The 18,201-nt window shown below is 34.2% G+C and overlaps 1 protein-coding gene and 1 long non-coding RNA gene across 9 annotated transcripts; one reads left to right on the top strand and one right to left on the bottom strand.

The window, feature by feature from the left end:
• Positions 1 to 34: 34 nt before the first annotated feature.
• On the bottom strand, positions 35 to 9,432 carry LOC110758811 (uncharacterized). Of its 7 annotated transcripts, none has more exons than XR_015826515.1 (6): positions 5,451 to 9,432; positions 3,444 to 5,396; positions 1,379 to 1,411; positions 880 to 966; positions 420 to 498; positions 35 to 309 (listed from the first exon to the last, which is right to left on the bottom strand). It is a non-coding gene; the product is annotated as an uncharacterized LOC110758811 (long non-coding RNA). The 7 variants fall into 7 exon arrangements; XR_015826518.1 differs by having other exon boundaries at positions 880 to 1,411; positions 3,444 to 3,486; positions 4,574 to 5,396; XR_015826519.1 differs by having other exon boundaries at positions 880 to 1,411; positions 3,444 to 3,486; positions 4,586 to 5,396.
• Positions 9,433 to 14,686: 5,254 nt separating this feature from the next.
• On the top strand, positions 14,687 to 18,196 carry LOC110758842 (uncharacterized). 2 transcript variants are annotated; one of them, XM_021960773.2, is made up of 15 exons: positions 14,687 to 15,033; positions 15,241 to 15,360; positions 15,452 to 15,511; positions 15,607 to 15,708; positions 15,875 to 15,955; positions 16,050 to 16,168; positions 16,267 to 16,368; positions 16,500 to 16,616; positions 16,772 to 16,840; positions 17,051 to 17,117; positions 17,275 to 17,328; positions 17,418 to 17,507; positions 17,614 to 17,676; positions 17,754 to 17,792; positions 17,880 to 18,196. In XM_021960773.2, exons 1-15 carry the CDS (start codon positions 15,016 to 15,018, stop codon positions 17,994 to 17,996), a joined length of 1,218 nt encoding a protein of 405 aa, XP_021816465.1. In that variant the 5' UTR covers positions 14,687 to 15,015; the 3' UTR covers positions 17,997 to 18,196. The 2 variants fall into 2 exon arrangements, with proteins under 2 accessions (XP_021816465.1, XP_088101083.1); XM_088244957.1 differs by lacking the exon at positions 14,687 to 15,033 and having other exon boundaries at positions 15,136 to 15,360.
• The last annotated feature ends 5 nt before the right edge of the window (positions 18,197 to 18,201 follow it).

The raw sequence follows: 18,201 nt of genomic DNA, 5'->3' as shown, positions 1-18,201 counted from the left end.
AGAGGGTTGTTTTTTTTTTTTTCAAGTCGTGTGAAAGTAGAAAAACCACGATGGCATAGAAGAGAGCATCTCATAACAAGAACTACTCAAGTTTTCAATCTACATATAGCCACTTTCTTTCATGAACACAAAAATGACATCCATTGACTGATCATTAGAACCCACAAAAAATTGTAAACTTAAAAGGACGTTTTGACACCCCAATTCTCAAACCACCTGGTTTCGTCACTGTCCAGGCTTAGAGAGTAAACTCATTGAGTAATAAGCCAAAGGTCGAATACCGCAGTTTTGGAGCCTGAATATGTATGCCTACAGAAAAGGATCAAACGGTTGGCAGGGAGATACAACAGGAATGTGTAACAACCTTATAAATAGAGCGAAGATAATTTTTTTTTTTGAATGGGAGAAAAATCCACAACCTTTAGCAGCTGGTTGAAGCATATCAAGGGAACGTTCTTCGGTCTTCAGCCCATCCAACTCCTAGAGACCATTCAAGCACTTTAAAACGTGAAGAAAAAAAAGTTAAAAACAATTTTGAAGTGTATGAAATCAGATCAACTGATATGTGCTCAACTCAACTCAATTCCTATGTTGAACTTTCTATCTCGTTAACAGTAAAATCAAGCACAAAAATGGTATGCCCAAACTGTTTATCTCGTTGTGCATTCCATTAATAGGCAGAATATGCATCACCCACTATACACTTACGAGTTGAGTACCAAAACAAACATCAAAGATGTACTCAGAGTGGCACGATACAAGGAATGGATGGGGAGAAAAAGATAAAACACCCAGAAAAACAGGAACAGAAGTTTCATAATGCAAAGAAACAAATTAATGAACATTCAGAAGTTTCACAAGCCTTGGATTTAAATATACCTGTAGTTTTTTTGGTAAGAGGCACTTGTGGGTTCAAATCATCGAAGAGGGCTTACCACTTCATCTTGTAGGGTCCACTACATATGCCTGCAGTTTTGAACCATGAGAGAAAATATTTCATCCCATAGAAGAAAACGAGAAGAAAAAAAACAACTGCCATCATTTGATTGAGAGTGTTCTTTTTGGTCATTGTATTTTCGGGATGAAAAATAGGTTTTTAGTTTTTGCTTCTATTTCCAGTTATGGACTTGTTTAAGCTCATTAAAAATTATTTCATTTGTAGTTAATGAGCACCAATTTAACCAGATTTATAATTGTGCTTCTAGATGGGGTGGGAAAAGGGCAAATATTTCTTGTAGGAGCAGGAACAAAGGGGAAAGGAATTAATACTCCTAAACCCTAATCCAGCCCATATTCATTGTTTGCAACATTAAGCAACAAGTGAAAAAAAGAAAAGTCAAATAAATACTTCATCCAAATCAATTAATTTTTGAATCACCTTACTCCACCGCCAGTCCATTGTCATCCCTATCTACAATGTTAAGGAAATATCTCAATAATAATAGACCGAAATATATACTTTAGCTACATCAAATTTTGAATACTCAAATGGTAAAGAAGACATGAATTTTTATTTAAACAGTAAATAACACCTACATCAGGCACGGCACAGCCTACTATTTACCCACTATGCAATTACATTACAACCATTGAACAAACTTGGTTGAAGGACATGATAAATTTATGTGCAATTGTCACTTATATTGAAGTTCTATTAGATTTCCCAAAATGAGCCCATTAATTAATTAATTAATTATGAATCTTTCAAACTATGCAATTCAGTTAAGCTCATACAAATGATTCTGCAGCAAAACTACAAAACTACACATAAATCATGTCAAGATGCAAATAAATTTGGGGGTAAATAAAGAAAAAAAAAGGGAACACAAACACATACATGTGTATATATATATCTAGCATCAACCAAATCTGAAATCTCCAATCATCCCCAACTGACCTAGATTTCAACACAACAAATATAAAGCCACAAAGCAAACAGCAGCATCACCCACAGAAATCAAAACCTAGTATATCCTTGAATTAAGGAGAAATAAGACCTACTCTACAATTAGAAATTACAGATCAATAATGATCTTCTAGAAACCAAAACATACAACATAAAATTGAGCGCACACTGTATCACATGCAAAATACTATCAGAAACCTTAACTTGAGCTTCATGATAAGAAAACTTTCTAGAACCCCAAGACATCTTTTATATTTAACCTCCAATACTAGACTTACAAACTTCTACTTTAGATCTCTCAACAACAAAAATATCAAGAGGAATTTAACTGCCAATAAAATGTAGAAAAGATGTTGAAAAATCGGTGAGTAATTATATATAAGCAAGTGAACAAGGATCTTGTCCATCTTGAAAGCAAAGGAAGTTCCATCAAATCTAGCATCAAAGAATAAAAAGTTCCACCAAATTTTATGTTATCTTACTTACTCAAACTGCTTTGTTAGTCAAACTCAGACTTCAAATCATAGATTGTTGCACAAATCATTAGCAAGACGCCTATCGCATTAGCTATAATGCTCTTCATTCTTATGTCTTCTATAATTTTTTTTCTTAAGATGAAAGCACAGTTCAATGTTTTAGTTAGCATATTATAATAATTTCTTTTATATATTATATATTAAAAAAATACCCTTATTTTTCAAATCTCAACTTTATTTCTTTCCCTTTCTATTCCTTTCCCTCTTTGTCTCACTTCACTTGATTGTGGGTGTTCTTTTTGGTGATTGTATTTTTGGGATGAACAATAGGTATTTAGTTTTTGCTTCTATTACCAGTTATGGACTTGAGCTCATTAAAAATTATTTCATTTGTAGTTAATGAGCACCAATTTAACCAGATTTATAATTGTGCTTCTAGATGGGATGGGAAAAGGGCAAATATTTCTTGTAGGAGCAGGAACAAAGGGAAAAGGAATTAATACTCATAAACCCTAATCCAGCCCATATTCTTTGTTTGCAACATTATTAAGCAACAAGTGAAAAAAAAAAAAAAAAAAAAAAAAAAAAGTCAAATAAATACTTCATCCAAATCAATTTTTGAATCCTAAATAGTAAAAAGAAAATTCATTACGACCACTAAATGCTTAGACCAAATCTTTTGAATCACAGTCTTGTATTTTCCCACTAACAATTACATTATGACCACTGAACAAACTTGATTGACAAACATGATTTATGCAAAACTAATGAATTGTACTTCTATTAGATTTTCCAATAGTCAAACACATTTTAAATCAGAAACTACAATTCATTACGACCACTGCATCAAAAACAGCAGATATTACTAGTAAGAACAAGTAATTAATATATGAAATCCAACAACAGTTGGATATCAGAATCATTTTCCAGTTAGTAGTTCAATCTGCCTACTTGAATGAAGTAAAGGATTTAATATATCCCTTGTGGAAAGAGAGTGATAAAATGTTTAATATTAAAGTATAATCTTAATGAACAAAGAAAACTATTATCAATTCACTTACCACCATCAACCCCGCACATACCAATGCTACCAAAACCCAATTCCTGTCCATCAAGTTAAACATGATCATGGTGAGAACGTTAGCAACCTTGCTTTTCATGTTTAGAACTTCCATTTATTTGTCTCTCTTTAATACTTCACTCTAACTCTACCAAACACACATCTTCTCTAAAAAGAAACAAATTTGACAAGAAAATGCATTTCCTCACATATAAGGTGTCCTAAGAATACTAATTTTTGCTTTTGTAGCCGATACTAAAATATCAATACAATCCAAGTTCGACAAATCCAAAAAGCTTGAAAATGAAATTGTCTTGAAAGACATAAATGTTTTCTGTTTCTAATCATTTCAACAATTTTGGATCTCTTGGATATAGATTATTATCGCTATTTCACTATACCTATGAAAACAAAACTTAACTGAATTCATTTGAGTATAATGCAAAAGAACACAATTCCAGTATTTGGCAAATATACAAAGACACATGTCAAATGGTAAAGTAAAAGATGATAGAAAACCAATAACTGCAACCTAAGAATGAAAGATTATTTGCTATAATGCAGCAACATTGATGATCTTGTTGGAATCTTGTGTTCTCCCTGCACCCTACTCAACTCCCCCAACCACATTGATGATCATGCTATAATGGCCAAATCACCATGGCTCTCTGCACCCACTGCAATGCCGTGGCACAATGGACATGTCTGACCCTTTGTTTAATATATATTTTCTATTTTATTAATCTTAAGAAAAAGAAGTTAAATAAAGCTACATGGCAAAATTTAAATTTTAAAAATAAATAAATGTGAGAAGATAACAAGGAATGCAAAGGAAACAAGCATTCAGATTTGTCCCATTCGATTTGCACACTACATAAGATAACACCCTTCTTTTTCAAAAATTAACTCTCTTTTCCTTTATTCGACTTCTGCCTCTTCTTGTATTCACTTCACTTGATTGGGGGTCTTGCCTATGGTCATTGTATTTAATTAGGATGTTGGTTTTATTTCTTTTGCTTCTAAATGTGTAGTGCAGAAGCATGATAATGATATATACTTTCTGATCATATAATCAAGAAACATGGGACATGTTCTATAATTCCAGCTGAAATGGAGACGGAGAAGGGGTACCATGGAAGTCACCTTACTCTACCGCCAGTACATTGTCTTCCCTATCTACAATGTTAAGGAAATATCTCAATAACAATAGACTGAAATATATACTTTATCTATATCAAGTTTTGAATACTCAAATGATAATAAAACATGAATTTTTATTTAAACAATAAATAACACCTGCATCAGGCACGGCACAGCCTACTATTTACCCCCTATGCAATTACATTACAACCATTGAACAAACTTGGTTGAAGGACATGACAAATTTATGTGCAATTGTTGCTTATTGAAGTTCTATTAGATTTCCCAAAATGAGCACATTAATTAATTATGAATCTTTCAAACTATGCAATTCAGTTAAGCTCATGCAAATGATTCTGCAGCAAAGCTACAAAAAAAATAGAAGTAAGAACAAGTAAATCATATGCATCATTCTATCATTACTTGGATATCAAAATTAAACACCTGCAGGTTGATCAAATTCCAAAGATCCGAACCAGCAGATAGACAGTTTGACAACAAGAGAGAGCATGCCCATAAACATCCATGGCCCTTTCATGGGTGCCGACAAGCGTGCTCTCTCTCGTTGTCAAACAACGTCAATCATTGCTCAGCTCATACATCAGTAACAGTAACTGAAAAAATAAAGCAACCTGTTTTAACAACCGCAGCAATTGTCATGAAATCTGAAATGGGAATTTCTACACATAAATCATGTCAGGATGCAAATAAATTTGGGGGGAAATAAAGAAAAGAAAAGGGAACACAAACACATACATGTGTATATATATATAGCATCAACCAAATCTGAAATCTCCAATCATCCCCAACTGACCTAGATTTTTTTTTTGAAAAGAAACAGTATTATTCAAATAGGATAGAAGCTGACCTAGATTTCAACACAACAAATATAAAGCCACAAAACAACAGCAGCATCACCCACAGAAATCGAAACCTAGTATATCCTTGAACTAAGGAGAATTAAGACCTACTCTACAATTAGAAATTACAGATCAATAATGATCTTCTAGAAACCAAAACATACAACATAAAATTGAGCGCACACTGTATCACATGCAAAATACTATCAGAAACCTTAACTTGAGCTTCATGATAAGAAAATTTTCTAGAACCCCAAGACAACTTTTATATTTAACCTCCAATGCTAGACTTACAAACTTCTACTTTAGATCTCTCAACCAAAAAAAAATAAAAATTCAAGAGGAATTTAACTGCCAATAAAATGTAGAAAAGATGTTGAAAAATCGGAGATATAAGCAAGTGAGCAAGGATCTTGTCCATCTCAAAAGCAAAGTAAGCTCCATCAAATCTAGCATCAAAGAATAAAAAGTTCCACCAAATTTTATGTTACTTACTTGCTCAAACTGCTTTGTAAGTCAAACTCAGACTTCAAATCATAGATTGTTGCACAAATCATTAGCAGCACACCTATCGCATTAGCTATAATGCTCTTCATTCTTATGTCTTCTATAATTTTTTTCTTAAGATGAAAGCACTGTTCAGTGTTTTAGTTAGTATATTATAATAATTTCTTTTATATATTATGTATTAAAAAAAGACCCTTATTTTTCAAATCTCAACTTCATTTCTTTCCCTTTCTATTCCTTTCCCTCTTTGTCTCACTTCACTTGATTGTGGGTGTTCTTTTTGGTGATTGTATTTTTGGGATGAACAGTAGGTATTTAGTTTTTGCTTCTATTACCAGTTATGGACTTGTTTAAGCTCATTAACAATTATTCATTTGTAGTTAATGAGCACCAATTTAACCAGATTTATAATTGTGCTTCTAGATGGGGTGGGAAACGGGCAAATATTTCTTGTAGAAGCAGGAACAAAAGGAAAAGGAATTAATACTCATAAACCCTAGTCCAGCCCATATTCATTGTTTGCAACATTAAGCAACAAGTAAAAAACACAGTCAAATAATACTTCATCCAAATCAATTTTTGAATCCCAAATAGTAAAAAGAAAATTCATTACAACCACTAAATGCTTACTAAATCTTTTGAATCACAGCCTTGTATTTTCCCACTAACAATTACATTATGACCACTGAACAAACTTGATTGACAAACATAATTTATTCAAAACTAATGAATTGTACCGCTATTAGATTTTCCAATAGTCAAACACATTTTAAATCATAAACTACAATTCATTATGACCACTGCATCAAAGAAACAGCAGATATTACTAGTAAGAACAAATAATTAATATATAAAATAACAACAGTTGGATCTCAGAATCATTTTCCAGTTAGTAGTTCAATCTGCCTGCTTGAACGAAGTAAAGGATTTAATCCAATCCCTTGTGGAAAGAGAGTGATAAGGTACAATCTCAATGTACAAAGAAAACTACTATCAATTCACTTACCGCCATCAACCCCGCACATACCAACGCTACCAAAACCCAATTCCTGTCCATCAAGTTCACCATGATCATGGTGAGAACGTTAGTAACCTTGCTTTTCATGTTTAGAACTTCCATTTATTTGTCTCTCTTTAATTCTACACTCTAACTCAAACAAACACGCAACTTCTCTAACAATACAAATATTTGAAAAGAAAATGCATTTCCTCACATATATAGTGTCATTATAATCGATCTTCCAGAATATTAATTTTTGCTTTTGTAGCCCATACTGAAATACCAATATAATCCAAGTTCAACAAATCCAAAAATCTTGAAAATGAAATTGTCTTGAAAGACATAACTAATGTTTTCTGTTTCTAATCATTTCAACATGTTTTTTTTTTAAAAAAAAGAGACGAAAAAAAAAAATTCTAATCATTTCAGCAATTTTGGATCTCTTGGATATAGATTATTATCGCTATTTCACTATCTTAACTGAATTCATTTAAGCAGTATAATGCAAAAGAACACAATTCCAGTATTTGGCAAATATAGAAAGACACATGTCAAATGGTAAAGTAAAAGATGATAGAAAACCAATAACTACAACTTAAGAATGAAAGATTATTTGCTATAAAGCAACAACATTGATGATCTTGATGAAATCTTGTGTCACCTTACTCCACCGTCATCCATTCTCATCCCTATCTACAATGTTGAGGAAAAATCTCAATAATAATAGACTGAAATATATACTTTATCTACATCAAATTTTGAATACTCAAATGATAATAAGACATGAATTTTTATTTAATCAGTAAATAACACCTGCATCTGGCACGGCACAGCCTACTATTTCCCTACTAACCAATTATATTACAACCATTGAACAAACTTGGTTGAAGGACATGATAAATTTATGTGCAATTGTTGCTTATTGAAGTTCTATTAGATTTCCCAAAATGAGCACATTAATTAATTATGAATCTTTCAAACTATGCAATTCAGTTAAGCTCATACAAATGATTCTGCAGCAAAGCTATAAAAAAATAAATCGAAGTAAAAACAAGTAAATCATATGCATCATTCTAGCATTACTTAGATATCAAAATTAATCACCTGCAGGTTGATCAAATTCCAAAGATCCGGGCGAGCTGATAGACTGTATGACAACAAGAGAGAGCACGCCCGTAAACATCCATGGCCCTTTCATGGGTGCCGACAAGCGTGCTCTCTCTCGTCGTCAAACAACGTCAATTATCATAGCTCAGCTCATAAAGCAATCTGTTTTAACAACCACAGCAATTGTCATGAAATCTGACATGGGAATACACATAAATCATGTAAGACGCAAATAAATTTGGGGGAAAATAAAAGTAAAGAAAAGGGAATACAAAGATAAAGCCACAAGACAACAGCAGTATCACCCTTAGAGACCGAAGCCTAATATATCCTTGAACTAAGGAGAATTAAGACCTACTCTACAATTAGAAATTACAGATCAATAATGATCTTCTAGAAATCAAAACATACAACATAAAATTGAGCGCACACAGTATCACATGCAAAATACTATCAGAAACCTTAACTTGAGCTTCATGATAAGAAAATTTTCTAGAACCCCAAGACATCTTATATATTTAACCTCCAATACTAGACTTAAAAACTTCTACTTTAGATCTCTCAACCAAAAAAATATATATTATACTCTAGAAGTAGAAAAGCTTCAAGAGGAATTTAACAGCCAATAAAATGTAGAAAAGATGTTGAAAATTGGAGAGTAATTATATATAAGTGAGTGAGCAAGGATCTTGTCCATCTCGAAAGCAAAGGAAGGTCCATCAAATCTAATACCCAAGAATAAAAAGTTCCACTAAATTTTATGTTATCTTACTTGCTCAAACTGCTTTGCAAGTCAAACTCAGGCTTCAAATCATAGATTTGTTGCACAAAGAGTCTAAGAAAATAGTCAAAACACAAACCTTCAACCTTAAATGTTACAGATTGAATCTGATGTAAAGAAAAGGAGAAATCTTCCACATAAAGGTTCCTGGCACATCTAAACTGAACCTCAATAGTTAGAAAACATAACAAAAGGAGTATAATTTGAATTTCTCTTCTGTTTTTTCAAACTTTTTTTTAACTAAATGGTGCATGATGAAGAGTTCTGCTTTTAAAGAAACCCAAAGCTCAAAAAACAAGAAGAAGAAGAAGAAAATGCAAGAAAAGACAAACAAACTCAAACTTAAGAAAAAGAAAACTCAAAGAAGTCAAGCAACTAGAAACATCTGAGGCATCAGTTGCCATATCCAAACCCTACAAAGTAGACAGAAGATAATCCCACACCAACCCAGAAAATGAAAAAAAAAATAGTAACATGCAAAGGAAAGAAATCACTTTCAAGGAAGAAGCTGCGCGAGAGAGAGAGAGTAGAGAAATCAAGAGCCACTTTAAAAGCCAAGAATAGTGAACAGAAAAGAAAAAAGTGAATCCCTCGAGCAGACCGAGAGTTAAAATAACTTAAACGGCTTTCACCACAAACAGTCTATACAAATATCAAGAAGATAAACCATTGCATTGCACCCAAAAATAAAAATAAAAAAATTTATATAAAAAAAAAGTAAAAAGGAAGATAACCACAACGTTCAAGATTGTACCAGAAAGAATGTCATTGGACACACAGAGGTAAAAAGATGGTACCAACGAAAAACCAATTATTATATAATATTATTAAGTACTCAATACCAACTAAAATCCAATTATTAAGCTTTAAAAACCAATTATTTTTCTCATAAAAAAAAACAATTATTTTTCTCATAAAAAAACCAATTATTTTATAATATTAAGTACTAGTAATGAATGATTATGAAAAACTAAAGAGAAAAAGGTACCATTTTTGTTTGAAAAAGTCCATCACTTGTCCTATGATGCATGCAATCCACGGCCAGAAGCTGGACACGTATCCACACCTGCCCGATGATGGGCAGTAGAGGCTCTACTGTATATCTTCGTGAACTGAGAAACCAGGTACATACATACAGCACTGAGAGCTACCGTCCCAGTCCACTCATGCGACCCACAAGCGCGTGAGACAAACGAGTTGTTGCCCTAAGTCGCTGTCTCGGTCCGAGACCACCCACGAGGCCAGGACATTGGTGGGGCTCATTCATCTGTTAAAGTGATGCGATCAAATTTAATGGTTGGATAAGGTTTACCCTTGGTGTCGGAGGTCAGGTCTTGTCGTGTGTCTCATAGGCTGCTTCAGGATTTATACAAACGGCTACACATGTCCTTTAACATCTATAATATTGGACATGGCCTTTTTTGAGTGAGCGAAATGCTAGCATTAGTCGTGCACATAATTTATATTTTATTGTAATCGTAAAAACCTACATGAGATCCCTGTCGGTAACAGAATTTAGGGCCGAGAGAGAGTGAATAAAAATATAAAAATTAAAATTAAATTGTTTTTCTCTTTTCGGCCGAGACGGCTAACGGAAGGGACTTTTGGTTATTCTTCTTTTGAATGAGTGGCGTGCCACCACCAAACTAAGAATTTGAGTTTGAATGGAATGTGAGTAGATGAATGTGTTGCGCTCCTAACTTCTTATCAAACAATTGATCGGCCAAGCAAGGAACCTCATCTTGGCTTAGATTCTTTCACTTTCTCGAGCTCGAGAATGGTTAGGCTTCGTACAGATGTTTTTGTGATTTTTAGGGTTTTAAGTAAAAATAGTGCAATTAATCTAAATATGCGTTTAAACGTAAAGACAAGAATTGAAGTGCGATAAAATAAATCAAAGCGATAAATAAAGCAATAACGAAATAAAAGTGATAAGAACGATAAGAACAATAAACTAAAATAAACTTGAAATTAAACTTAATAAAAGTGCGATAACGATGAAAGGTAAAACAATTGAAATAAACTTGAATTTAACTGACAAGAAAATATAACTTGAACAAGAATTTAAACTTATACTAGGAAAATGAAGAACTCGCTACACTAGGTGCTTGAAAAGTAAAATCCTAAGTCTAGGAAAAGAAAAGTGCGAGACGAAAGATAGGTTTGTCTGTTTGATGTTGTGTCTCTTTCCTTCATTTGGTGAGGTTTATATAGGGCATTCGTCACCATTGAATGGCCAAAGGTCAACTCTTTTAAAACTTCCTTCCAAGCCCCCCCCCCCCTAAATCTGTGGGATTGCATTAATGGAGATACCCTGACATGCTTGATTCTTCCTTGCTTTAGAACATTCTAATTTATTATCAACCTCCTTGATTTATTTCCTTGTGAGGCCTCCGTCATGTGCATATAATCCTCCGAAAATCCTGGGCTCGAATTGGTGTCTTGGGCTTGGAACTTCAATCTTTGGAATGGCATGAAGATGCCCTTCATAATTTTCGAATTCCTGGAACTCTAAAATTGGTCCGCCGAGGAAACTCATTTAATCTTTATATTCATTAATATATATATATATATATATATATATATATATATATATATATGGGCTAATATAAAACCCTCCCCAAACCTAAAACATTCTAGCCCCAACAATAACACTCTAGTCCGAAAAAACCCGACCGCAACTCATCCTTTTGAAAAGACCCGGCCGCACTTTGAACACAACGTGGTCTAAGTCTCCAGCCGCAATTCCGGCCGCTTTCCAGCCTAGCTCCTCCGGCCATGCTCAGCTTCACCCGACTGCCCAGCTGCATCCAGTCGTGCCCAGTTCCATTTGGCCCAACTCTGCAAAAAAATCCCAGCCGTAACTCCACCAAAACCCGGCCGTATCTTCAGCTACAAACTAGGCCATATTCTTCAGCCAAGCTTGAACGCAATCCTGCCCATCTTCCAGCCACGGCCCAACCACAAAGACTCTAGCCACGCTCGAATTTACTCTGGCCGCTTGTACTTCTTAAGGCGCCCGGGTTGGGTGAATTCTCACCACCCCCAAACATAAACACTGTTTGGTAAGGTACGGGATGTAATGATATCAAATATCTGGTACCGCTCCCATGCCATACAAAGTTGATATGGTTCGGTATCATACCGGATGTAGCTAAAAACCAAATGAAACGGCACAAGTTTGGTACAGCACGGCTCGGAACGTGTTCGGTTTCGGTTCTTCGACTTCATATGCCCATCCCTAGGGTAAACTATTACCAATAATAAGAGTGCTAGATTGAAATTAGTGAGTTTATTTCAAAAATGTATTATTTTACTACTATATTCATATTGAAATGCAATTTCGGCAAAATATTGATTAATAGTGGTGGGCTATAGGCTTAAATGTAACCAAATTACCAAACATTTGAGCTATATATATTAAAGAATAGATAACCGCATTCTCTATTTCATGCCATGCGTAATAACTTTTCCACTTGACATAGCATAATTAATCATAAATAGCAAAACAATGTTATTCCCATTTCACACAAATTTTTCTGCAAGTTTGGAGTCCCTCTCTATAACAGGATATGTTGCTTTTCTGGGAATTATCGTTAATTTGTATTTTTCTGACAAACACAAAATTCATCAAACAATGGAGCCTAGGACATTTCTTCTTTTCTTGTATGCATCGAATGAAATGAATATGTAGCATTTTATTTGGTCGGGTCTGAAAAGGCCATCATGATTCATATATAACATCTTTATATCCAAACATAATTCAAAATTGTGTGACATTGTTAGTGGACCACTCATAATTATATGCTTGAAAACTTTATCATGAAAAAGTGTTATAGGTTTGACGATAAGCAACGAGACACGTATTCTGATCATGTTCGATATTTCATCTTCCTTCTTAATTGGTCCTCATATCAATAATAACATGTTTAAAATATATATATATATATATATATGGTCTAGCCCATGTAAAAAGGATTTTGAGTTACAAACTAATTGTGTCAACTTCGAACCCCATCCCCCAATATATTTTAAATATAAAAAAAACATAGTTATATCTTTGCAGAAATCAATTATTTACTCCCTTAGCTTGATAATGAGATGCGTATATCGCAGTGGGTGAAATTTTGTTCACTAGTTAACTGCAATTTGTGTTTTGAAACTAATTGTTAAGTTGTAGACTCACAAATACCATGGATGAAAATGACAATTTAACACTTGGAACACAAATTTCGTTGATTTACAGATAGTATGTTCTTTTGCCATGGTTAGTCTATTGATTAACATCACACTTTTTAGAGCACCTAGCGTCACCTCATCAACGATCACAGAATTACTACCAAGTAAATAACAAATAATTAGTAAATTAACAAAATTTTATTTCCTAGTTACATTCACATCAAAGAATTACTCATTTCCTAGTTAGCTGGTAAATAAGCGAAAGTAGAGATGGTAGGGGTGCAAGTTGGATTGGAAAGCCTGATTCCGACCAATTTGGTTCCTAAAATTTCTGATTTTGGCAAGTTCAAATTAATTTCGACATTTGAAAGTTCTGAAATACGAAAATTCCAATAAAAAATTGGATTGGAATTGGAATGGATCTAGAGATTCTGAAAGGATAATAACATCTAAGTACTAGCATATAATAGTTTCCAAGCTTACATTATGAGTTTTCAATTTTGAGTCAATTTTAATCCTTCAAATGGTTGGGCATGTTTAGAATTTGGAACTAGTTTCTGAAATTTTTTTTAAAAAAACCTGAAATATGTAAATTCTGAAATTTTCCAAAAAATCCGAGTTTTTCGATTTGGAATGGATATTGAAATTCTGAATTTTTTTAGAATGGAATTGAAATAGAAATTTCATTCCAAATTTTTTTGGATTGGAATTAGAATGCCCTAATTCCGATCCGATCTGTCTAAAAATCAACCCTAGATGGTAGTTGTTGCATATGATGTTTAAAAGTTACCTTCTCTCTAGTTATGCTATGGCCTAGCGGCGGACGTCATCCTTGTGGTTTGACAAGATCCATGTTTATGTCCGTTAATTGGGGATTTATGTGGAATAAAGGCGTTGTTAACTTAATGTTTACTCATAAGTTCATAATCTTGTGTAAACATTTCCAAGTGAAATATAAAGGGAAAAGAAGAACAAACTGATATTAGTGGTAATCGTGTGACAAATTAAAACTTAACAGCTCTTGAACGTAACTAATATACTTTGCCTTCTGCTAAAAGTTCATAGATTAAATGCAATTATCAAGTCAAATATTTCTTTAACCGGAATTGAATTAGGGGGAATTGAATTGAGGATGAATTGAATTGAGGAGGAGTTGGATTGAGGAGAATTAGATTCCGGATTCCTAATGAAGTTGTTTACTAAACCATATGGATTGAGGGGAGTTAGATTCCGAATTCCTATTGAAGTTGTTTACTAAACCATAATGAATTGGGGTATAAGTGGTACTAATTACTAAAATGTCCTCATTTTTTGGTTAAAGTAGATGGCGTATTTGGAATTTTGAAAATTGTGTGATGATATAATGGGTAAAAAAGATGAATTCCTAATTGGTGAATTCTCCAGGAATTCCTAATGGGTGAATTCTCCAGGAATTAGAATACCACTTCCCATTCAGTAATTGAATTCCTCCAAAATCAGGAATTCAATTCCTAATTTTATATGGGCCCCGCTTACTTTTTCAATTCCTTATGTGAAGTAAACGCATGAATTCTCTATAGGCGGAATTCAATTTCTGATGAGAATTCCAATTCCTGATTAGTAAACATGCCATAAATTAATTATGAATCTGATGTGCTTTAAGAACAATATCAGTTGAAGTGGGCTTGTGCCGAACACATTAGCCAGTCTTCCCGCGTCTTGGCGGCTGTTGATGGGCAAGTGGCGTCAAGTGCTCACTTTATTTGAAAACTGGTCTGGCTGCCACTGAGATAATTGGAGTGGTTTAAGCCATTTTTGTAGGTTGAAGTAACGTAGGCCGCTTCACTTGCTGCACTGCTTTTCAAGCTTCGTTGACAAACCTGAATTAATTATCGCTTCCCAATATAAAATTATAATAGTTTCTTCCCATCACCATTCTCATTTCTCTCAATCTCTGTACTGAGAATTGTTTCTTTATTGATACCAAGGAGAAGGAGCTATAGTTTTATGCAACTTGGAGATGATGATGTCCACTTCTGTAAGTCCCTTTTGCCATATCTCTCTCTTAAAACTGTTAAATTTTTTATTTTAAAAGTTCTTTGGATTAATGATCAACTAGAATTTGGTTTTTCAGTTGGTTTTCTGTGGATTTCTCTGTCCAATCTTATACTAGAGGATGGTGAAGACTTACCCTTTTAAACTTTTTGGTTCACATGCTTACTCTCCTCTTCCCACTTGCATTCAGATTTATCACAAGGACCCAACAAGGAGGAGGTTCTTTAGCTGCAGTTTTCTTTGTACTATTGCTATGGTTTCTGCAGTTTTCTTCTTTGGGAGCCGTTGTGTTCTCACTGATTATAAAGAGGTACTCTACACTCTGATTGCATTGTGTGTGCGAAATGATTAGATGGTTTTGCATATTTGGTACTAATAAGGCATTAAAATTTATTCAACAGAAGTTTTTAGCATGGGGATTGGTTGATGCTATGCAATATACAATATCCAAGAACTGTGAGGTTTGTAGCTACCGATCACGATTTCTCTTCAAACTTTGTATAATGGTTGACATTTGTAATTTGTTGTTGTGATTAATGCTGTCATACATATTTAGACTCACTGCAGGCCTGATGGAACTGAGGCACTACCTAAGGGGATTGTTTCCAAGACCTCTGACTTGCTAATGCAACCATTATGGGGACCCCGAAATAAAAAGGTATCGCGCTGATGTTTCTATGTTGATTTTAGTGGTAATTTAGATTTTGATTAGGCAGCTTGAACAATTTGATAATTAGGTTTTATTTTAATCTCATCTGCACTCAATCGGGTTGTAAGTAATCTGATTTGAATGTTAATATATGCTCTGCACTCCTTTTGTTTAGAACTCAAAGTCATCTACAAACTTATTGGCCATTGCAGTTGGAATAAAGCAAAAGGAAAGTGTGAACAAGATTGTAAAGAAGGTAAAGGAGGCCAATTGTTTGTCATACCCTGGTTTTGTTCTGCTTGTCTTTGAATTCATTGGATTTAATTTCTCCCTTCACTTCGCTCTCGCAGTTCCTCTTAAGTGATTTCGTTGTGATGCTTTTTCATTATGATGGTCGCGTAAATGAGTGGAGGGATTTGGAATGGAGTGGTCGTGCCATACATGTGTCTGCTATGAATCAAACCAAGTGGTAATGGTTCTTAGCCATAACTCTAACTGAGTTTTGCACTTGCTCAGATTTTCCTAGTCAGTTCTAGTAACCCGGTTCGGTTTCCTTTTTTTACTTAGGTGGTATGCAAAGCGTTTCCTACATCCAGATATTGTTTCTGAATATGCGTTCATCTTCCTCTGGGATGAGGACCTTGGAATTGAAAATTTCAATGTTGGAAGGTATGTGAGCTCATACATGTTTGAATGTTTCTTGCATTCGTGTTGTGAAGAAAGAAGAAACCATCTGGTGCTGAATATTTATTCAGTAGACATTTTTGTTGATACTTATCAATTTGATTTCTTCGATGCAGATACCTATCAATTATTAGAAAGGAGGGGCTTCAGATATCACAGCCAGCACTTGATCCTGAGAACTCAGAGGTCCATCATGATCTTACAGCAAGAGACAACAGAACAGAAGTACACAGGTTTGATTTTCTGCACGCCCTAGTGATGCTTATGTACACATTGTTTTAGTCACAGTAGATTCTTCACTATTTTCTTCCATTCCAATCGAAGTAAGTGTATCTATCTTATGTGTCCTGACTTGCTACTTTTATTGTGGTTGGTGATGCATTAATAGGAAGATAAACAAGGTAATTGGTGGTGGAAGGAGGTGTGATCAAAACAGCACAGATCCGCCATGCACAGGGTACTAAATTTGCATACACAAACACACACATAGACGTGTATATTTTACTCACACATGTATCAATTCATGAATGTGTGTGTGCGTACGTGCATGTCTTTTGTATGTCGCTCGGTATATCCTACATGTCTATAAGCTTACAGTTCTGCAATGATCCTAAGAATACATATGAATCTGGGGATAGATTGAAATGAGAGTCAATACATATGGCAGGTTTGTAGAAATGATGGCTCCTGTTTTTTCAAGAGCATCCTGGCGCTGTGTGTGGCATATGATTCAAGTATGACACTGAGGCTTGATGTAAATTTAACCTCAATAATCTGATTTTGGTTAATGCGTAAGATTTTTATGTTACTTTAGTAAGATTTCAGTTGGGGATCCTCAAAATTTTACCATTTAATTATCTCCTTTCTTAATTTCCTTTCCCTGATAAACAGAATGACTTAGTTCATGCATGGGGCTTGGATTTCCAGCTTGGTTATTGTGCACAGGCAATTTCCCCATCCTGTAGATACGTTTTTCTTTCTTTTCCACCTTTTCTCTTCCACATATTTCTTATGTCTGAATCAATACTTGACAGGGTGATCGAACGAAAAATATCGGAATTGTTGATTCTGAGTACATTGTTCATTATGGTCTTCCTACATTGGGGGGTTTGGCACCAAACAAGGTTAGAAACTTAGTACAAATAACTCTGTGTTTGTGTGTATTAACTTAAGTATCTGTATAATCTATTTATCACTCACTATTACTAATGATGATAATCACCAATGCAGACAAATGCAGAAGCACCTGATCAAGCTGCTAAAACTATAAGCTTGCCTAGTTCAGAACAACCGGTATCTAATCAAAACATTCAAAATTAATGTGCTATTTTAACTTGTCTAAATTATGGTTAATAACTTTGAATTTGCAGACACCAACATCGTCATCTCCATCGGACCCTAGAACCGAGGTAAGAATTGTAATGAATTTTTCATGCACCAATATTATCCTAGCTTCGCATTCTTTGATTCATTGATCTTGCCTCTATATTGTTCAGGTAAGGAAGCTATCCTTTGTTGAACTGGAAATTTTCAAGAACAGATGGAAAAAGGCAGTTAGAGAAGATAATTGCTGGGATCCATACCAAAAGACATCACAACAGAGTAAAAACTAGTGCTTCTTAGCAGTCCCTTGAATTTTTTACCCCAAAGAGATTGAAACTTACAGCATTCACAATACCTTTTAATGTATACTTTTTCTTTTCTTTTCCTAACTGCCTAATAATGTATGCTGCTACAGTCATGTAAGCTTGTAATTTAGAATTATTCATTTCTTTTTATAAATTAAAGTTTATACACAATTCAATTCTGGATAGCAAG

The sequence above is a fragment of the Prunus avium genome, chromosome 8, assembly GCF_965620075.1.
Source record: "Prunus avium chromosome 8, drPruAviu1.hap1.1, whole genome shotgun sequence".
Taxonomy (NCBI): Eukaryota; Viridiplantae; Streptophyta; class Magnoliopsida; order Rosales; family Rosaceae; genus Prunus; species Prunus avium.
Note: the sequence above shows the minus strand (reverse complement) of the source record. Positions and strands in the feature narration are given on the sequence as shown.

Excerpts from the sequence above, each read along its gene's own strand:
- LOC110758842 (XM_088244957.1), top strand. The coding sequence starts at position 15,172 with ATGGTGAAGACTTACCCTTTTAAACTTTTTGGTTCACATGCTTACTCT. Across the intron at positions 16,169-16,266 it reads GCTATGAATCAAACCAAGTG|GTGGTATGCAAAGCGTTTCC; the intron begins GTAATGGTTCTT and ends TTTTTTACTTAG. Across the intron at positions 17,329-17,417 it reads AGCTTGGTTATTGTGCACAG|GGTGATCGAACGAAAAATAT; the intron begins GCAATTTCCCCA and ends AATACTTGACAG.